The sequence below is a fragment of the Vidua chalybeata genome, chromosome 3, assembly GCF_026979565.1.
Source record: "Vidua chalybeata isolate OUT-0048 chromosome 3, bVidCha1 merged haplotype, whole genome shotgun sequence".
Lineage (NCBI taxonomy): Eukaryota > Metazoa > Chordata > Aves > Passeriformes > Viduidae > Vidua > Vidua chalybeata.
This window is the reverse complement of record NC_071532.1, coordinates 33230546-33252759: the sequence shown is the minus strand read 5'-3', so window position 1 is coordinate 33252759 and position 22214 is coordinate 33230546. Positions and strand designations below refer to the sequence as shown.

At 46.9% G+C, this 22214-nt stretch overlaps 1 protein-coding gene across 4 annotated transcripts in view; it reads right to left on the bottom strand.

Annotated features, from left to right (window-relative positions):
• Positions 1 to 22214, bottom strand: part of TOGARAM2 (TOG array regulator of axonemal microtubules 2) — a 32664-nt gene that overhangs the window by 5383 nt on the left and 5067 nt on the right. For 3 of the 4 annotated variants that reach the window (XR_008430195.1, XR_008430196.1, XM_053939254.1), the window contains exons 5-18: positions 20049 to 20263; positions 18384 to 18544; positions 17099 to 17145; positions 14848 to 15129; positions 13364 to 13452; positions 12255 to 12405; positions 10990 to 11151; positions 8777 to 8924; positions 7008 to 7113; positions 6027 to 6262; positions 4350 to 4502; positions 3079 to 3196; positions 2016 to 2119; positions 587 to 791 (exon numbers count right to left, since the gene is read on the bottom strand). Coding sequence is in view for 1 of the 4 variants with exons in the window: in XM_053939254.1 (XP_053795229.1) it covers positions 587 to 791; positions 2016 to 2119; positions 3079 to 3196; positions 4350 to 4502; positions 6027 to 6262; positions 7008 to 7113; positions 8777 to 8924; positions 10990 to 11151; positions 12255 to 12405; positions 13364 to 13452; positions 14848 to 15129; positions 17099 to 17145; positions 18384 to 18544; positions 20049 to 20263 (2177 nt within the window). In the remaining 3 variants the exon portion in view is untranslated. The remainder of the gene's footprint in view (positions 1 to 586; positions 792 to 2015; positions 2120 to 3078; positions 3197 to 4349; positions 4503 to 6026; positions 6263 to 7007; positions 7114 to 8776; positions 8925 to 10989; positions 11152 to 12254; positions 12406 to 13363; positions 13453 to 14847; positions 15130 to 17098; positions 17146 to 18383; positions 18545 to 20048; positions 20264 to 22214) is intronic. The other variant, XR_008430197.1, reaches the window with a different exon arrangement.

Genomic DNA, 22214 nt, shown 5'->3' with positions numbered 1-22214 from the left:
AGAAGGGAAAAAGCATCTACTGGGAGGAGAAAGAACAGATCTGTCCTTAGCTGTTTTCCTCCTTTTCCAAAGAGAAAAAAAGGCCCCCCAAGAAGGGTGAGCACCATCTTTACCAAGAGGAATAGGGACGAGGATGGAAATGAGTAGCCAGAGTTGTGCCTGTGCCAGACAAGATGGAGTTTACAGAAGTATCCTTTTAAAAACATATCATTGAAACCAACCCAGCCTGAAACTTCTCTTCCGCACACAAACCCATTTTTTGTCTAGAGAATATTGCCTTTATTGCTTTCACTGGCTGTATTCCCTTCACTTAACCCAACTGGGAGTAGGAGACAGCAGCAGTTATACCAGCAGAAAATTCTGTCATCATCTGATCAACAGTATCAATAGACACCTGCCAGACAAATACAGCTGGACTGAAAAAACTTGTCCTGAAGCCTGGACCTGAATTCAATTTCTCTGGGTAAGAGGGACCAGCCTGTCCCAAACAGTCAGGATGTACTGCCAAGACACACTAAATTAACTTTACTTCTACAGGCTTGGGAAAGGAGCTAAAGGAAAGGAACAATGAAGATACCCTCCATACTTGGACAATGTTAGTGGAGATGAGCTGGGGTTTGGTTTTGGACAGGTCTAGGAGGAGTGCCACTCCTTCCATCCGTGTCTGAAACCCCTTGGCTTGCAGGAGATGGTAAAGCTTCTGGAGTGGCTCCATCTCTTCCACAGCTGCAGGTAACGTGACCCGGGCTTTTGCATGGTGTAGGAGGCGTCCATCAGAGGTACACTTCACCCTGGAAAATAAAACCAAATTAGGATCTGTTGGTGATAATACCTTCAGTTAATTGTGAGCAAAACGTCTTGAGGAGCTTTCCTAGCAATGTGATTTCAAGCTAGAAAATCATGAGTTTCTGAAGAACAACGTGGACCTCATGACCATCTTTATGGGATACAACCTGCAAGTAACATTCTCCCAATGCTCACTCAGGAAAACCAAGGATGAGATGCATCTGATCTATCTTCAGATGACTTCCAAGGCACACAGGTCACATTGCTTTTGTGGGGAAAGAGAGACACTACTTCCTAGTTTAAATGCCTCCTCATATGGGACATGTGTGTCTTATAATAAGGAAACACATCATTCTGGAGAAGTGCCTCTAAAGCCAGGCATGGCAATCTGGAAAAGTAGCTCCAATGCATCTGAACAGATGAACAGGGGCATTTCTGAAGGATCCAGAAAATCAGTAACAGATATAAAAACAGAAGCCAGACATGCCAGAACTATGCTCACATTTCATTTGCTTCCCTAGAGAATAGATCCACAACTTAACAAACCCACTGGGAACAATTCTCCTGGATCAACCTGTCTCTTCCATGAGCATGGGAAGATGCTACTGAGGCACGTGGTCACTTTCCTGCCCCCGCTGAGCATGACAGAGCTAAATAAATCCCCTCTGTTATCAGAGGAGAACAGGTACAAGTAGCTCTGCCACTGGCATGAAGAGACAGCAAGGACCAAATTCCTGTCTTAAACGCTGATTGCAGCACACAGGGAAATAAACCAAACGTGCTGTCCATCAAGTAAACCATATGAAGGACAAGAATATCAAGACAACAAGTCCACATTGAGACACCTGTTGACCAAAATTGCTCAGGAATTGCTTTGCTACTTACTACTCAAACTTTGTACTGTTTGAGGGTAAAAAAACCATGAATCAGCCAGGCCAAACCACATGGATGAGAACTGCATCTTTGGGGAATGGTGTCTTGCTTCAAGACTGGGACTTCTCATTAAAACATCCATCTAAGAAAGACGAAAGACTCCACTCGGATGAAAAAAAACCCTGGTTGAATTTACTTGTCCCAAGTCAGGCAGCAGAAACTTTTTGTAGGGAAAGGAAACAATCTCTGGCAGTGGTCATCTCCACCAGAAAGATTTTCCTGAGGAAGAGGCATGTAAAGCACATGTCATGTGCTTTGTCACATCTGATGAAAGTGCTCACATCTGACCAATGTACCGTTTGCTAGAAGGCAATGTGTCCTGGGGGTTCTTCAAGCCATCGTTCCTCTTCTTCACCAGGTTCTTGACAGATGGGTGTTCACCCTTCTGGTTTTCCATCCCCTACAAAGACATCAAGAAACTCCATGAATCTTTAGAATATAAAATAAAAAATCCCCTGATTAAAACACAAGTTAGAATCAGGATCACTGCTACCAAGGCTTAGGGAAACATTTCCTAACTTACAGAAATAAATGGACCAGAGATTCAGTGATGCCAACTCTTTGTTTACAATAGCCCAAGGCAGGTTATGGGTGCTATCATACTGAGCAGCAGTCTAAAATCCCAAATTCATTAGTCTTGAGTTTAAATGGGAATAATGCAAACTGGTAGGCAATGAGTGCTCTTAAAGGAAACAGCAGATTTGGACTACTTGGGGGTTGACCCACTGTGTTGGAAGTTGATTTGGTTCAACACTTACTCTCCCTGTTCCTGCACAAAGGCACACTCCCTGCTATAATATAATGTAGATAAAAAGAAAAAAATCCCCCCCAAACAAACAAATGATTTTCCACTAGATGCTGCTGAATTCATCAAGCTTCTTCCAGCTCCACAGGGCTTGACAGCAGGGCAGTATTCCCAAAAGACAGACAGTAATTGCAGTAATTAGGATTGACTTGGACATCTTTTGTATATTTGGAAATTTTCTTGGCAGTACTACTTCCGGTGTCTTTTGCAAAGACTCTTGTTATCTTCAGAAGCACTATTCTCACTTAATTGCTTTACTGGCGGCAGAGTAAGGAGAGCACAGTGGGGCCCTACCCTTGAATGTAAACCCATTTTCTCCACTTTCCCTTTCCCCTTTGTGATATTCAAAGAATTCAAAACCCCACTTTTTTCCCTAATAACATCAGTTCCTCTCTGGTCTGCAGATGAACAGGCTGAGGATTAACAGCTCATTCCCAGGTGCAAAATGATGCAGCAGAAGAGGAATGAGATAAAGACACATTGGGTATGTTTGATCTCATATTAGCAGTGGCAATACTTGCACAAAGGAGACACTTCTTCTGCCAAGCACTTACTTTCTTCTTAATTCTTGTCAGGATATCTGCCAGGTCATGGGTGGAAAGAGATTGTTCCAAAAGCTTTTTAAATTTTTGATTATTCAGCAACATCTTCACCATCTCCTGTCCATAATGCCTAAGGAAGGAAGGAAAGAAATGAGAGAAAAGTGAACAAAGGAAGATGTTAACAGAAGAGGCTGATACCTTAAACTCATCAGGTGCAATGCTTGCATGAGAAGGCATTACCTACTCAGCAAAGAGGGAGATTTACTTCACTTGACACTGCACAGTGTTGTCAGCTGAACATAAGAGGCAAGAGGAGAATGTGGGGCCACAGAAAAATACCATTTCACTCTGAAACTGTGGGTGTGCTTCTGTGGGATCAAAGTATCCCAGGGAACAAGCAAAACACATCTGCTTTGTTGTCAGAGCTTATTAGCAGTGTCCTTCTGGCATTGCACAATAATTTGCATTTCTTTTACTGGCAGGGAAGCCCGAACAAAACACCTCATGATTGCTTTTGATTATTCTATACTATATGTATGCACAGGGGCAGCTAATTACTCTGGTGTTCTTGGCAGCTATTAATGGGAATTTAATCATCAAAGTAAGGAGATTTTGGTGGTTTGGGTTGATTTTGCCACTAGGAAACCACAGTTTTCTTCAAGAAGAAATTCGGAGGTCACTGAGCCACAGATAACAGCATTCTACAGATCTGCAGAAGAGGTTTAGAAAGACTGAATACATTGGCTAAAGACCTTTGAAATATTTCTAGGGAAGTCTTAAGTTAATGAGAAACAGATGTTTGGGATCCTTCAGTGATGAACATTAGCCAACACTTTGGCTTTATCTTGTGCACCTAAGGCAAATCAAAACTGTTTGACTGGCTAATCGGAGCTCTTCTGATCTCAGTAAAGAATCCTTCAAGTCACAGGAAGTTGGCAATGTCCTTCTTGCTGGCCAACCTCAGGTTACCCAGTACAGTCATTTCCCCAGGCAACCCAGAGCAGTGGTCACAGCACCAAGCCTGACAGAGATCAAGAAGTGTTTGGACATTTCTCTCAGGCACATGAAGTAACTCTTAGGGTGTCCTGCACACAGCCAGGAGCTGGACTTGATGACTCTGATGGGTCCTTTCAAACTCAGCATATTCCATGATTCTATGACCCTTATCCACACTGTGAGGTAACCTATTATTTCCTTTAGTTTCCACTCTTTTGTGGTTTTACCTTTTATAGCCAGACACAAACCCGTTTTCCCGTTTTAGGAGGTGAAATGAAGATCATTACCTTGTGTCCTGGTGACAGTCCTGAGCAAGTGTCCCTGCCACGTGTGCCAGCATCTCAGCCCTGGGTGTGCTTGCAAGCTTCGTGACTCCCATTTTCTCCATCAAGGACAGGAGGAGTTCAGCCGCACACTTACGCTCCTGGACGTAGCGGCTCCTGGGAAGAAGAGAACAAACCCTGGGGCACAGGGAGAAGGAGCAACAGCAGCACAGGCCTTGGCCAGAGCGTGCTCCCTGTCCTTGCTGGGGGAAGGAGCCTGGGTTCTCCCTGCAACTTCAGACACCTGTAGAAGGTTCTGTCCTCAGATAAACACAAAGTTAGCATTGTACAGCAGGACTGCCTGCAAGGAAGAGGGAGGAATTCAGTCTCTCTGCACTATCTGATACTCAATTTCTTTCCCAAAATTTACTCAGAGAAAGATTAAAGGAATTGATTACATATAAATTATTTAGAAATTAAGGACAATTCATGCTGACCCATTAGAAGGCCCCCACTGCACAGAGCTGCAGCAGGATTAAGGCTCTTTCCACCCATTCATCCCCAAACCTGCAGACCTTCGGAAAAAAACAAATGCAGGGAAAACATGCTGTGAGCCGGGAAGTTGTAGAATATCCAGCAATGCAGCCTGTTTCTTTTCTAAAGCTTGGTAAGGGATACATCTGAGTGTTTTTACCCTATTGCAAAGCTGAGGAAAGGGTGGCAGTCGGTTTAGCCAGGTTGTCCTGTTCTAGAGAGTGTCTCTTGGGAACTATTAGGCCCAGCACCAACACTTAAAGCAGCATTTGCTTCAGCTGTCCCATTGCACTCAGCCTGTGAAGGTGCCTGTAAAGTGATTCATCATCTGAAGGCTAACATGAAACACCAGTTTGAATAGAAAGTAGAGCTCTAAGGCCAGGACAGTCATACAAGTCCTCCTTTTGGCAGGAGTTGCACCTGCTGTGCAGGCTGAGCCACACCCAGCACATTCTCCCCCATGTGCTCCACGCCCCAGCAAGTACCCTCCTTATTTCTCAGGTTAATGGCATCATGAGGATATGTGGTTTTCCCCAGGGCCTATGTGCTTAGTGCTGTGAAATACCAAACAGTGCTCACAGCTGCAATTGCAATTGTCCCTCTTCCCACAAAAGCACAAGGCTCTATCCTTGGCCTTTGCTGGCACTTTCACCTCCCCACCGTTCACCACGTCTAGGAAAATCTGACAGACTGGGAGAACTCCAGGAAACAGCAGGAAGCTGAGTCAGAGGAGTTTTAGTTTGAATATCAGGAAAAAGTTTCTTCACCCAGAGGGTGGTTGGGCAGTGCAACAGGCTCCCCAGGGCAGCGGTCACAGCACCAAGCCTGACAGAGTTGAAGAAGCATTTGGACAACAATCTCAGGCACACGGTGTGACCCTTGGGCTGTTCTGTGCAAGGCCAGGAGCTGGACTCGATGGTCCTGATGGGCCCCTTCCAACTCCCCATATTCTACAGTTCTGTGATTCTGAGAACTAATAGGCTGCAGGACGGCAGAAACAGGTGAGAAGAGGAAAGAAACGAGGTTGATCAGAGAATCAAATCCGTGAGTTCACAGAAGATGCAGGATACAGGACCCTTCCCTCCCACTATTCCCATTCTCTCTCTCATCCCTTCCCCCACCCACACACTAGAAGGAGAAGAATATCACTAAAGAGGAAGAACCTACTTGACTCCCCTGTCAATGAGAACAGTCATTGCTCGTGCAGGAGTTACATTCTCCACCATGGTCCCCAGGGCTTGACAGGCTGCCTTCTGAACAAACGCTGGGGAGTTCCACACCATGTGGAGAAGGACTGGAGCAACCTCATCCACCTCAGAATCCATCTCCGTCCTCAAGATCGCAAACAGCTCTCCCAGAGTAATCACTGCAGAGTAGGACACCTTTGACCGGAGGTCGGTCACCTGGGGAAGTCATGAGGGGAAACATAAGAATCACCTTGAAAAGAAAACCAGTTTCCTTGGACACAACTCCCAGGAAATGACAACACGTCCTACTGTGTCCAGAGGAACATAAAAGCACAGTAAGAGCAGAAGAGCCCAAGCACAGAAGAGTACTTACTCTGGCACCAATTTCTGCCCTCAGACCTGCTTACTGCAGGCATAAAAATATATATTTCACTAAAGTGTTCTACTTTACCCTTCTATAATGTCAACTGCTTTGATTTTAGGGCCTTTTGTTTGAAAAACAAAGAAGCAAAATAAAGCAAGGGCTGCTTTCAAACCATAAAGGCACAAGTCATAAAGATAAAAGACTCAGGTGCTCCTGTTCAAAAAAGCAACACCTGTAGTTGAAGCACTCAGCCAGGAAACAGAAAACACAGGCTCAGGTCTACAGACTAATTTGCAGTGTTGAATTACAGCTTGGGCAGAGACTGGGACTCTGGCATATAATGTCATTAGCGTCTCAGTTTCTGCATTGCATTATAATGGTACCACACTCAAAGACAAGTGTCAGATACCCGAACTACCAGTAAATACAGCTGCACGTACACACAGATCCTACAGATAGCTCACAGACATTAGAAATAGAAGGTCTAAAACCAGAAATGAAGGCAATCCCTGAGCACACATGGAGATGAACAAGCACATACCTACTCTACACACCCATGTATGAAGTGTGGGGAACAATTCAGAACAATGTTCTCACCTCGCTGGTAACTGCCAAGCAAATCTCATGAAGTTGACAAAGCAGGACTTCTGAATGGGACTCAGCCAGGTCTTTGATGATGAAGAGTCCCTTCTCTTTCAGCTCCCTGAAAGGCACGTAACAAAAAGATTGATTTTTTTTTCTCTACCCAAGAAATAGGCAGCACCCTCTGAAATGATCAGGCTGGCAGCTCAGTCAAACCATGGGAGATGCTTTTCAAGGAGTATTTAATGAAATCGTAGAACATGTTGCCACAGGATGCTGTGGCTGTCAAAAGCATACAAAAATCCAAGAGGCAAAGAGAGGGGTTTGAGAGTCTTCATTTGTGGCCTTTCTGAAAATCTCTGGCACATGAAGTCTCTCTGTCTCTACTTCCTAGAAGCTGTGAGGCCAGGCCATGCTGCTGTTTCTTGTCAGCTCCCTGTACCTGTCCCTGAGACACAGTCCCATTGGGCTGTTACTGAGACATTTTCCTTCTTTGTCAGCCCCAGCAGGCAGTTCAGCAGTGAGAGTCTGTGCTGCCACTCTGTAACTGAGTTACCACTCTATAATCTAGGCCTCTATAATCTACCCACTCCACTGCACCACACACCTTCCCCCAAAAAGCAGCACAGTGTTCCAGAAGATTCCACACCTCGGCAAGAACTGTTGAAATTCTGGCTTTTCCCAAAATACTCCTACCTAAATCAACCCCCACAACAGCAACATGTTATTTAAAAGGTGCAAACAACTCTGTCTCTCAGTACTTGCTTTGTGCAGACCCTTAGCTACAGGAAGGTATGTGAGGCATCAGGGCTGCAGCACAGGGCTGGTGACCAATCCCACAGGCACCTCTGGGTGTCATCTGGACCCCCCATACCTGCAGAAGCTCTCTGCACCTCACAGGGCACCAAAGAGAAATGGGAAGAGAAAGCAGAAGAGAAAGGGCAGAGCAAAGGCGACTGCACAAGGAGATGCATCATGGCTGATTTTCATGCTTATCCCAGTGTGAATGGAGTCCTTATCCCTGTGTGAATGAACCCAGACATCAAAAAGACAACCAATATCACCTGACATTTGCAGATGTATCACCTCTGGGCCTCCTTCTGTCTGTGTAGAATTTTGGGACACATTGTGAGTATTGACAAAACATCTCAGGCCCATATGAAGCAGTGAGAAGGAAAAAGTTGCATTCTAAGAATGCAAGATTCCTAGAGGATTTTATTTCTTTTTCCTTCTCTTCTGCCATGAGCCCTTCAGGAGTATTGACAGGCTGAGGGACTTGAAAGCACAACTCAGTCCATTTCTCAGAAAGAGGAACTCCCTGGAGCTGCTTCTGGGACTCACATGCAGGAGGTCACAGGAATACCCTGTCACCTGCCGTTGCTGTCAGCAGCGGGAGCAGAGAGGAATCTTACTCAGTCCCACTGGCCTAGTGGCCCAAGGCATCTAAATCTCTACACTCAAAACTGCTGCCATCCTGCTTCTGCCTTCAGTCAGCAAATCACTGCAGTCCACAGCTTTCTCTCTTCCCTCAAGACTGCCTTTGCAGCTCCATGGAGCAGCAGGCAAAGCAAGGAAACAGCACGGACCTGCTGCAGCTGGAGCACTGCTGCAGAGCCAGGCCAAGAAAAGGCTGCTCACAAATCCTTATCCTCTCATTGCTCTGCAGTGGTTTCACCAGTGCCCTTTGGCCCTCTGGGCTCTCGGGGCTCAGAGGTACTAGCAAGACACTCTTCTAACCTACCTTAATGCTAAGAGGGACACAGAGTGAACGGGGCCTTTCTTACCAGTCGTCTCTGCTGAGCAAGGAGAGTGCTTCCAGCAAGGACTGCTGTGGGTCTGAAGAGACTGTGTCCTTCTGCCCATTCCCACGGCGCAGCTGATCTCGGCGCTTGGCACCAGGACCAAGCCGACCAGTGGCCGTCCCCGAGGTCCCTGTAAGGAGAGGGTTGGCCATGGGCGCTGCAGCCCCGGGCAAGGCACCCCACCATGGAGCGGCCTGCAGCCCCATCTCCCAGCCAGGGTTCCATGTGGCACACACTGGCACTGGGTCAGAAACATCCCTGCTGTCTGGCTCCTGGGGCTCCTTGCTTTCCCCCAACCTCCCCCAGCTAGGCACAGGTGCCACAGCCAGCGGCAGGTTCCTGAGGCCACAGAGTTCCCACTCCCTGCGAGATAGTGCCGACAGCAGGTCTGGCTACCCCAGGAGGGAGCCCCTCAGGTGCCTTTCTTGTCTCAGTGCCCTGATTTCCCCCAGCCCTGAGGATGGGGGCACTCTGAAACTCCCTGAGGAAAGACCTGCAGCTGCCTCGCGACAGCACCGAGTCCAGTCTGAACAACCCAGCCCTGCTGAGCCTGGCTCAATCCCCACGGAGCAATGACCAGGGAACAGCGATACCTGACCCTTCACACCTGACAGCGCCTCTGTTTCCACTGACTTCAAATATTCTAGACAACAGGCAGCTGAGTGTACATACATTTAGCCTACTATTGGGAAGGGAGTAGTTTATGGATTTTGTTTTTTCCAAGCATCATGAACTTTTACTCTTTCAGAGGTGCACACTGGCTGTATTTCCAAGATGCTGAGGTGAAATTTATTTGTCGTCAAATGGATGTGTTTGCATACTTTGCAATGCCTAAGCTTTCTCTTGCAATTTCCAGTCTAGATGGTTGATAAAAAAGCCTTCCAAATGCAGACTGGGGGAAAAAGTATGCAAATACCAATGCAAATTGTTGGCAGATGCACTCTCTTGATAATCAATTGTCCTGGGTTTGCTTTAATTGAATTTTTTGGTAAGGAAAAAAATTTACAAGGTATGAGAAAAATCAGATGATAAATGCATTTCTTATGAAACCCATTTGTTACCAAAAGCACTGTCAATCAAAAATTTCATGTCATGCACTCAAAAGCTCATTTTCTAATGTGTAGATGAATACATTTGAGCTGTCTAAAATGATGGAGTATAAATATGGCACAGAATCTCGATGAACTATTCTAGACTGTGTAGGGTTTTTTGCTGCCTTGCATGTTCTCACAAAGTATGGAAGAACCATAACATCAAAAATATTCAGACAGGAGCTAATCTGGGTGTCACTGATGTATCCCATTCACTGACACTGGTGATGGCACTGCAGAAGTATGTAGACATACACATCTAGATTTACAGTGAATGGAGAGCCACGTCAGGCTAGTTCTGGCCAATTCTGGACATGGAAGTAGCGTCACTAGAAAAGAGCATTCCAAGTATCATTCCTAGCTCCCTTCTTCTTATCTCACCCTACCTGGGATCACAGCACAGGCAGGCTACCCGCAAAGGAGAGACAAGAGCCACTAGGGACTATCTGCTGAGTATTTCCTGCAGGCAGCAAACAGTTTGGGAGCCCCTCCTGGCTGTCATCTGCTACACACGGCCGCTGTGTTTGGGTGGGTGACACAGGAGGCACTGCTTGTTCCCTCTTGGCATTGCAGGCCATGGGATGGCGGCAGCGAGGAGCCATTGGGCACGTCTGGGAGCAGAGGCGCAACTGCACCAAGCTGCTGACAGCCATGCAGAGACAACCCTTGGTGGGATAGCAGAAAAGCTGCCTGCAGAGCCGGACAGCAGCACAAGCAGAGGGCCCAATGGTGAGTGAGCAACTGATTTTGTTGGCATTCGTAGGTGCACAGTGAGCACACCCTGGCAGACTGCCCCACAGCTCATCCCTGCAGTCACAGCTGCCTCCTGGCACCAGTGCTGTAGTTTGGATTATCAAGATGGGCAAAAGCCAGAGCTTAGGCCTTTACTACGGCTTTATTCAGCTCAATCTTCCAATAGATTTCTAAGAACCAACTGTTCCAGTACTACCAAGCTGGAGTAACTCCAAAGTAGATTTGCTGTTCATTCTCAGGACAGACTATGGACCCAAGATCCCATCTGTGCTGGCTCAGGCAGGAGGCAGTTTGTGCTCTCTGTGCAAGGAAAAACCCGTGCAGGAAAAAGCTGCCACAGAGCAGGCTTACCTGAAGAGTTGCGTGGGAAGCTGCCATCCCCATGGATGATGGGCTTATTGGGCAGTAAGGGCACGTTGTCCTGCTTCCTCACAACCTTCTTCTTCAAGGCACTACCAGGGTGTTTTCTCTGCACACTAGGAGCTGTGCCATCAACAGGTGGTAAGCTAAAGGCTGCAGGGACCAAAGAGGAGCTTGTAAGTAGAGGGTGCTGGACAGGGTGACGATGGAAAGCACCAGGAAACTTGCCAGAGGTGGGTAACATGTCTTGGTTATCCCAAAGAACTCCAAGAATAACAATGGCACACTAACATGGGACAATGATCACAGAATCACAGAATATTAGAAGAGTTTGGGTTGGAAGGCACCTTTAAGCACCATCTAGTCCAACCTCTATGAGCAGGGACATCTTAATCTAGATCAGGTTCCTCAGAGCCCCATGTAAACTGGCCTTGAACACCTTAAGGATGGACCAACAACAGCTTCTCTGGGCAAACCCTTCTGGCTTTTCATCTCCTTCAATTAAAAAAAAAAATTCTCCCTAATATATAATCTAAATCTACCCTCTTCTAGCCTAAAACCAAATTGCAGTGATGCTTCTCCTAAGAAACAAGGAAAACCCAGTATTGCCTTGCATTTGTTTTCCTGTTCCAGAGGCTGTCAGTGGAAGTTACCAAAAGAAAGTGCAGATAAACTTGTGTGATGCCCTCGGGCTGAGTGCTGCTTCCTAAGGGCCCCGCTGCCGCCATTGGGGCAGTGCTCACAGCCCTGCAGTCAGAGCCCCTCAGCCGGGATTCAGTCGGGAACACTGCTTGCTCCTGGGGCTACAACAGAAGCACTGGCTCGGGGCTTCAGCACAGCTCTACAAGCTCCTCAGTAGGGAGCGGTGGGAGAAGTATCTCTGGTGTTTTCATTAGAAGGAGTTGAATTTTGTTTCTTCCAGGTTGCAGCCTGGTTGAAAAGCATTCTTTTGGACTCACCCTCCCTGGAGACTGCTCTCAAGGAGAGAGTCTGAAGCCCCAGTGTACTTTGCAAGACAGAATTTTCTACTCTGAAAGATTTTAGAGGTGAAGGTGGGAAGCTGATATTCTTTTACTGACTTAGTGAGGCCATGAACAAGACACTTCATGCCTCTGTGTTTTTCTTTGGGAAACAGAAATAAATCCTATGCAAGCTTCCACTCAAATGCAAGCTAAACAGCCCCCCAGTCTGATTGCAACACTGTGCAAAGGGCAAGCAAGTGGTCAGAAAGGACCACAAGCGTAGCCACCACTTACTTGCTTCAGCTGCATCCCCAGGCTTAACTGTCTGAGGAGGAAGCTGCAAGGATGTTTCGTTTTGTCGCCTTCTCTTCAACTCTTTCTCCAAAAGCTCCATTTTCTTCCGCTCTAAGTTCTTTTGAGCCAACTTGCACAATGCAGGACGGACCTAGGTGCAATGGAAATACATCACAGACTGTAAACAGAGACACACAAACCAGACACATCATCTCATCACGAGTACAGAGTCCATAGAGTGCCATAGGCTTTAATGCAGTTTCATATACATTCCAACAGTTCCAGAGGAATGTCTCCCATCCTCACCTTGGCAATTACACACAGTGAGGTGAAAAACTTCAGTGCCACAACCTTCTAGTGCTGCAACTGCAATCTATGTCAGGAAGCCCTGCTTGAAGCATGAAAGTCATAGGAGTGCTCCAAGACAGATGAAGAGCTCACATGACAGTGAGCAGGCAGTTCAGTTCCTACAGGCCATGGCTAAAAACCACGTGCAATACCCAGCAAGGAGAGGTAATTAGCTGTTGCTTAACACTCATGGCCAGGAATTGCAGCTGTTTCTCACTTCCCACTGGCTTCTGAAGGACTCAGCTCTGAAGGATTCTGAAAGACTTGGTCTCTGAGACCGCGAGACCAAAAGGAGGAGTCATGTGAAAACAAGTTGCAGAAACACTGATGTTAATGAGCAGAAAACTTGAGAATGAGAGGGCTGTGAGATACAGCCAGAAAGGTAACCAGGAAAAATCAAATTCTCCCATTTTATTTTGCAGTCTTGCTTACACACAACATTAGAATCATTGCTTCTCTGCTTCTGAGGATGCACTTTGCCCACGTTCACTGATGTGTAGCTTGCTCTGCCATTCAGAACTTCTCTAAAAAAGCCTTTGCACATAAAGAATGCTTCTGGCATGACCTTAGCACCATCTCCAAACCAGTGACCTTGGCACCACTAGAAATAGCCAAGCAATTGCTCTGTAGCTATCAAATATATTCCAAAATAATCCCTATCTCCCAAGGAGTGGAAGATTATGATTTTCAATGACATTTTGGGCCAAGCACTAAACAACCACTGGAAAGGAAGCCTGCTCATCCCTGTCCTTATCCCTTACCTTTCCAAAGCTGTCCCTCAGGTCACTGTCACTCATAAGACCAGGACTGGTGGGATGATCCATCTCCTTGGCCTGGCTCAGTGGGAGGCCTGGTAATGGAAGCAAAGGTTCATGTAAATCTCTAGCAGACTTCAAGCCCCCAAAAACATAATGCTGGGCAACAGCAAGACAGGTTCCAGATTGCAGAGCTCCCATAAAACACAGAGACTGGGACTGAGAGCAGCAAGATACGTATGCCTAGACCCTCTCCCAAGGGATGGGCTACTGGCAGCAGACATGACATTACTCTGTTGGCCAGCAGACTGAAACCTGCTGCATGATGAAGGCCACAGCCCCTGGATGCTGGAGAGCCTCTGTGTTTGATAGAGAAGGGCAGAGATGGAGATTGCTCTTGACAGAAATTCTTATATGCCCTTATTCATGCTGATTCTAGGAAACATCTTCTTCCCAGTTCCTGAAAGAAGTCCTGGGTTCTAATACCTGTATCCATTTAGATCAACATTTCCTTCTCTTTGTTGGAATATGTTAGAGGACATTCAAAGAAAAGCCTAGGGTTGCAGGAGTGATACTCAAACATAAATTTTGTTCTTGACCCTAGATAATTAATTTTCCCCAAGGATTTTCCTTCTAAACGGTATGAGACTGGGCCACTTTATGGCCAGCCTGACTAAAGACTGATTTTCTAAATGCAAGTAGAAAATGGAGCTCATTCTGGAATACTCTTCAGGAGCTGTTAAAATTGAGAGAACTCATCATTCTATACAACAGCTTCACAGAGGATAAAATCATGTGGCAGCACAGTAGAAAAAAAAACAATGTCAAAAAGCAGGATTTTTTTACCCCTGCAGAATGTCCAGCTTAATTATAAAGGTGAGTAAGATATGGGCTTTGAGGAAGGAAAAGCCCATATAATAACTCTGGTAACTCTGGATGGAAGGAAAGGCCTTGGAAGGTAAGAGCATCTGGGAAGTTGACAGGGAACTACAGATCCCAGGGTAACCTCCTTGGGACCACTGCAGTCAGTCAGGTCAGCAAAATGGACACACAAAATGTATCAGAGGCTGCAAAGCAAACCTAAAGCATATAAAGCTCCGTATTTCATGGGACACACTTCCTGGAAACTTCTAAACAGCTGCACAGGGAAACATGCTCCTGCTGGCAGCCCCTTAAAGCAGGTCAAGGGGAAAACCCTGACCCACTTCCACAGAGCTGCCACAGGAACAGCCTGGCCTCTGGGCTGCCCTGGGACAGCAGGGAGCCCAGAGCCCTGTGCTTTCCAGGAATGGCTCAGCTGCACATGCACCCTCCTGCTCCTCTCCCTGCCCCTCAGCTGAGCAGCCCTACAGCTCTGGGGCACTGGGAGCAGCACAGTCCATTGCAGGGGGCACATGCAGGGCACAACTTCTCTCTGGCAATGTGCACAGGTTATCTGGGCTGGCACAAGACCCTCCTCCTGCCACAGAGCAGCCCAGCTCCCACCTCACCTTTTTGTGAGGCTAAGCCATGCTCAGCCTTCACCTTGTCCTCCCTGGCAGTGACCATGGGGACAGCGCTGCTCGGTGGCCTCTGCCAGGGCTCCTGGGCCAAGGCCCCCTGGGCCAGCCAGGAGCCAAGACCTCCATTCCCAAGGCCAGGCTTCGGCACATGAGTCTCCAAGCCAAACAGGTCGGGGAGTTTCCTTGGGAACAGAGGTATCCCAGGTCCTGTCTTACACTGAGAGCTCTTTTCCTTCTTCCTCTGGGGTTTTGTTTTAGACTCAGAAGAAGCTGTAGATCAGGTATAAGAGAAGAAGTGAGTTAATTGAACTTATGCCTTTACAATCAGCCCTTCTAATGGATGAGGAATTCAAAGTGTATTTCAGTTACTGAAAAGATTGGTTGGTTTTTTATTTTTCATGAAACTAGCATCAGTTTAATTTCTCTGAACAATATGGAGCTGGAAAGCCAAGAGAGAAGGGTTCTACTACTTCATGTGTTGCCCCTTGCCTCCCCATTACTACAGGATCCCTTTCCTTCCAAACAGTTGGAACTTCACAGTGATCTCTAGAATCTGACACTGTCAAGGAAGTAATTGTTTTCAAAAGTAATTTTCAAGGCCTTTGTTTCTGTATATCACTCAATTCTAGGCCGGGTTTTGCAGTTTTGGGATTTTTTATATTACTCTTTATTGTAAAGAAAGTGCTGGGACACAAACAATGGCACCATATGTTAGGTGCAAAAGAAGCTTTGCTTTCTCCATTAGTTGTGCCCAGTATTCTGTGAGCCTGTATTTGTAGGGAACAAAGTGGTCATCCAAAAGTGCCACTTTTGCTCTGCTAACTTGATCCAGGGGTTTATTCTCTGTGTTCGATTCAGCAGAGACAACCAAACCCAACATAAACATGACCTGCCACAAAACATTTCTGATCTTGGCTAATACTAACAATTCCAAATTTCCTTAATGGAAAGAGTGGAGGGCGGGTCATTCTGAAATACTCTCCAAGAGAGCTGCTAGAATGAGAAGAACTTATTCTTTATATGGCTTCAAAGAGGATAATATCATATGGGAGCCAAGCAGTACAAGAGGAATGCCTCTATTAAGCCTGGATTCCATCACCCTGTAGAATGCTTGGGTCAGTAATAAAAGTGAGACAGGTAAGGATTAATGACAAAAGACATTTCTAGTCCAGAATTATTCCAGAAAAAATGCCACTTTACTTAGAGAGCAATATTTCGCTCTAGTTGCATTAAGCATTCCAGCTGCATATCAGCAATTAAGGAGTCATTCCAAAGGAGACATACCTAGGATTTGGCAGAACTAACCCGAGCAAAGGGACCAGGGGATCTGATCCCTTTTTCCACACCAGCATAATTATTTCTTCAAGTCTCATCTCTCCTATCATTACACGCCCAGAGATGGCAAAGGAACAACAACAGTGTCATGGAGACTTTCAGCTTGAAAGCATTGGCTGATCCAGATGCACCAGAGGCCACATTTCATCTGGCACAGTTCTTCTTGTCAGGGATCAGGCAAGGCAGGGACAGGGACAAGGCAGAAGGCATTTCCTCCCCCAGCCTCAGCCTGCAACTCTGACATAGGCAGAGACAGCCAGGGAAGAGATTTGTCATTGTGAATCTGCCATAGGTGGCTTTGGGTTTGTGCTGTCAGAGGATGACAAACTCAGACCCTGCCTAGGCTGCATCCATTGGGAAGTCTCCTTCTCCTTCACTGGAAAATTCCAAAGGACTTGCTGTCACAGGACGTTTCCCTATTTCTGCCAGTGCAAAACCAGGCAATGTCCATCCATCTCCTTCACATCTCAAAGGGTTCACCTGAGAAACTGCCCCAAGGAAAGGTTTTCGGCTTCAAGGGCAGGAGGAAGGAGTGGGAACATTTCTCATTTCATGTTAAATGCCTTCCCATTCTCTACTAATTTTGACTCTAGAAAGGCTGTAGGGAGATAAAAGACATGTGCACAATGGAGAGGAATGTTTCCTTTTCCTGCACTGCATTTCTAGGGCCACAAGGTACCACTCCAGCTCCTGCCACTCAACAATTCACACTGGAGGAATTTTCACTGCACCACTAGAGAACACTCCCAGTGACTGGGCTTTGGGAGACTCCATGGAGCCCATCAAAGAATTAAAATGAATTAAAGAAATTTTCAAAAGAATGGGTTTGAACCAAGCTTTCCAAATGTCAACTCTGAGTCAAGACTGCAATCGTCATTTTAGGACAGACATGCCCTGTACCTACCTGAATGGTCAGAGTTCTTCTCTTGGCTTCTGCTGCTGGATCCTGGCCTGGAGAAAATGGGGGACAAAAGAACATATGAGGAGGTAGAAAGAGAAGGGAGGGAATGGGCATACCATGAAAGGAGGCAAACCTTCTTAGCATGGTCACTGTGATGAAGGAGGAAATGCAACACATAAACCCAACAAGATGCAAAGCTGATTAAATGTCCTTAAGCTTTCAGTTGCTGGAGTCACACAGAGCTGGCCAAGCTCTGCCTGAAACACAGCAGTCATTCTTCAACTTGCATCAGAACTCCCCAATTCTGCTGTCTCTCCTTTTGGAGCCAAGTGGCTCCTACAGCCTCTCTGAAGCAGTCAGAGCTGCTGAGCTCAGACACGAGTCTGTATGCAGGGCAGCTACTTTTGTACTGCTGCCAAAGCTTGACTTTGCTTGCTCGTGCCTTACCCTGGTGACAGCTTCGTGCTACATGTGGTCAGAGCACTGCTGTCTCCTGAGAATGATATTACACCTCCTGGCTCTTTCCAGAACAAAAAGGCTCTTTCCAACTCAGCTGCTAGGGGACAATATTCAGATTGCACTTTAAAAGCCCTACCAAAGATTTCCAATTGGAATGATACTTCTGTGACTCCCTCTTTATTGTTATCACTCGGATAAGCTGGACAGCTACATTTTCTCACACATACCCGAGCCAATATCTTTCCATCAGGTACAGTCCTGTAACTCTTCTCTAGCAACTTCCCCTCTTTGGTCTTAAGCCCAGACCAAAATTAAACATTGATCATATTATACATCTATACCCTAAAACTTATCTGGGATCTCATTTCACAGTGGAGGCCGAGAAACAGAGAAACGACACCTGATGTTTACAGAAGCAGCACCTGAATTTGCAGACACCTCTCCAATATTGGCCCATGCATATTCTTATGGCTACAGAAGTTGACAGTCATGGATCACAGTATTCAAAGACCTGCAGGATCCAGACCCATGCAAAACAGTTCCCAAATGACACCACAACCATTACAGAGGGAACCTATAGCCATGTCCTGCAGAGGACCTGTCCTGAGGTGCTTTGAAGCCCTGCCTCCTCTTCCCCACCACCACTTCTGATCTTGGGACAATGGTGTTTGGTTTGACATTGTCCTGAATCATCATAGATGGGCAAACTGGTGAATGGATACACAGTGGTTTGCCTAAATACAGGAGACAGCTGACTGTGTAAAATAACCACGTGAGATGGGAAGAGCGAGGTGAACAGCACACTGGAGCAGCAGACACCTTGGCTTACCTCATCTCCCAGGACTCCGGGAAATCCAGCTGGGGAGAGTTTTGCAGAGGCCCTGCAGCACTGCTAACAGGGAGACTTCCTGCCTTGCGTATTGGGGGAATCAAAGGTTGTCCCAAAGACCCCTTCTTCATATCCTCACCACTGGAATGCACCAAGGAAGCCTGGAAAGAGTAGAACAGAGCACTCAGATCAAGCATCCAGCCTTGCCCCTATTCATGCCTCAAGACATTTAGATATGCCCTCAACTGGGACCTGGCAGGAAAAGACAAGTCAGACTGATGGAGCAACTTGGCCCAGGATGGGGAATGCAAAGGGAGCTGGTGAGGGAGAGACCATGTCACACATTTCCCAGCACTCCCCTCATGCTCACTTTGGTGCAAGTGTGGCTGCGTTCCCAGTTTGCATCTACATGTTTGACATCAAGATGTTCTGGGGTGCCACTGCCTCCACTGGCCTTTTGGATGGCATGGGAGTGGGTTTAGATCACTCTTCTCTCCCTGCCCCTAAGCTACCTAACAGCCAGTGCTGATCTCCAGCCAAGGCCCCACAAAGCCATTCTGCAGGTTGTCAAAACCTGCTTTTCTCACGCCCCTCATTTCTTCTGCTGCTGCCCTTCCCTCCTACAGTTCCCCAGCAGCCTTTGAGCCCAGATGCTGCTGAGCTCTCAGGATGCTCGCTGCTCTCCAGCTCCCACACATCCATCACCTCAGGCTCACTGGCATTTAGGAAGTTCAGCAGAGCTCCCTGTCCTGCTGCTCTCTGCAAGGTCTCTGCCTGCCCAAGTTCCTCCAGGGCCCTCATGCCATGGCCAGGAAGGGGGGTGGAGGCAGCGGGGGCAGATGCACACCCGTCCTTAGTATCCCATCATTTCTGGAACAGCTAAAGAGCCAAACCAGGATCTGTTCAAACGTCAGTGAAAGGCTCAGTTCCTGTCAGGGATACATTGGGCCCTTTCTCAGCAAGGCTGAAATCAAGACATTCTGCCTATCAAAGCTGTTGTTCATCTGCCTCCTCCTGGACCCCACAGCAAACCCAGAACAAGTGCAGGTCCTGGCCCTGCTGCAAAGGCAATCGTGGGTCTGGGCTCTGGGCTGCTCTCCCCACGGCCACCTCTCATCCCTTCCCCCTGACAAAGCCATGCCAGAGCACACAGCAGCCCAGAAGCTGGTGGAGCCTCGGAATAGCAGCAGAGACAACTGTGCAGAGCGCATGGTGGTACAACTCACAAGCTGGGACAACCTGACTTTGCAGGACTGCTTGTTCCAGCAAAGACCTTTATCCATCCAAAGGAGACACAGCTGACAGAAAAATCCACCAAGACATGGAGGTGGTTCATAGATACATGTAGGTTACTAAATGGAGAAGGATTGCTTTTCCAGAGTGGACAGCTTCAGCTGCTCTGACTGCTTGTTGGTGTTTTCTCAGCCATAACACAGAGGAGGAACCATGACACAGCCCAGAAACCATTCAAAGACCTCTCCTGTTACTGATACATGCTGAGGACATGAAGTCTGCACTACACACCCATTGCAAAGGTATCCTGAAGTGCAGTGTCCAGCTGAGCTCTTCCTTGGCTCAGCTGCTTCCCTGGGCTCACACCACAGGGAAAGGTCTCCAAGCTCTGCCTACAGCACTTTAACAGAAAATCTACCATACAATACTTACCTTACACCTTTTTCCATCTGAGCTCAACTCCTGGCTGTTTCTTCTGATATCTTTGTAGCCAGTGCTAGTTTTCCATTTCTTTTTCTCTCCATTACACATGTTGCTTGGCTTGATGGAAGAAGAGCTCTCTGGGATGGGAGGCAAGGGCTTGAAGGGAAGGAGTGAAGAGGGACGTGTCTGGGGAAGGTTCTTGGCAATAGAGTAGCCAGTCAGGCCTGCAAAGTGGAAACACAAAGTGTAACAGAGTCCACAATGTAAATCTAAAGCATCTGAAGCTCAGTATTTCATGGGACACATTTCCTGGAATCTTCTAAACATCTGCACAGGGAAACATGCTCCTGCTGGCAGCCACTTGAAGCAGCCCACAGGGAAAACCCTGACCCACTTCCACAGAGCTGCCACAGGAACAGCCTGGCCTCTGGGCTGCCCTGGGACAGCAGGGAGCCCAGAGCCCTGTGCTTTCCAGGAATGGCTCAGCTGCACATGCACCCTTCTGCTCCTCTCCCTGCCCCTCAGCTGAGCAGCCCTACAGCTCCACGGGGCACTGGGAGCAGCACAGCTCATTGCAGGGGGCACATGCAGGGCACAACTTCTCTCTGGCAATGTGCACAGGCTCTCTGGGCTGGCACAAGACCCTCCTCCTGCCACAGAGCAGCCCAGCTCCCACCTCACCTCTGTGTGAGGCTGTGCCATGCTCTCAAGGTAAGTGAATTTGCTGAACTCCCACCTTTACAATCAATCCATGTAATGGATGAGACATCCAAGGGGATTTTTTATTATTCAGATGATCACTCTGTTTTTATTTTTCGTGAAACTAGCATCACTACAATTCCTTTAAACTGTATGGAGCTGGCAAGACAGGAGAGAAAGCTGCTACAACTTTGCTTAGGTGTTGATCATTGCCAATCCACTGATCATTGTTGATCCACTACTTAGGAATAGCTTTCCTTCTAAACAGTTTGCAATCCACAGTGATCACTGGAATTTGACAATTACACCTAGGAAGTAATTGCTTTCCAAAGGTAGTTTTCTTGGCCTTTGTATCTGTAACTCCCACTCAGTTCTCAGTTGGATTTGGTTGGTTGCTTTTCCTTCTCTTCAAAACAAATGAAGTGCCGGCTCATGAACAATGGCACCCCGTGTTAGAAGAAGCTTTGCAATCCTCATTACATATCCCCACTATTCAAGGAGTCACTATCTGCAGGGAAAAAAATGGCCATCCAATTGTAAATTGCCACTTTTGCTCTGCTTCGTTGTTCCCGGGGTTTTTTCCCTGCTTTCTTTCCTGCAGTGACACCCAAAAGCAACATGAAGCTAGACCTGCCACAAAACATTTCTGATCTTGGCTAATACTGACAATTCAAAATTTTCTTAATGGAAAGAGTGGAGAGCAGGTCATTCTGAAAAAAAACTCTCCAACAAAGCTGTTAACACTCAGAGAACTTATTCTTTATATGGCTTCAAAGAGGATAATATCATATGGGAGCCAAGCTGTAAGAGATGAAGATCTGTCTTAAAACTGGATTTCCTACCTACTCTCAAATAGTAAGGTCAGTAATAAAACAGAGACAGGTAAGGATTAATGAGATAGCTCATTCCTAGTCCAGAATTATTCCAGAAAAAATGCCACTTTATTAGAGAGCAATATTTCGCTCTAGTTGCATTAAGCATTCCAGCTGCATATCAGCAATTAAGGAGTCATTCCAAAGGAGACATACCTAGGATTTGGCAGAACTAACCCGAGCAAAGGGACCAGGGGATCTGATCCCTTTTTCCACACCAGCATAATTATTTCTTCAAGTCTCATCTCTCCTATCATTACACGCCCAGAGATGGCAAAGGAACAACAACAGTGTCATGGAGACTTTCAGCTTGAAAGCATTGGCTGATCCAGATGCACCAGAGGCCACATTTCATCTGGCACAGTTCTTCTTGTCAGGGATCAGGCAAGGCAGGGACAGGGACAAGGCAGAAGGCATTTCCTCCCCCAGCCTCAGCCTGCAACTCTGACATAGGCAGAGACAGCCAGGGAAGAGATTTGTCATTGTGAATCTGCCATAGGTGGCTTTGGGTTTGTGCTGTCAGAGGATGACAAACTCAAACCCTGCCTAGGCTGCATCCATTGGGAAGTCTCCTTCTCCTTCACTGGAAAATTCCAAAGGACTT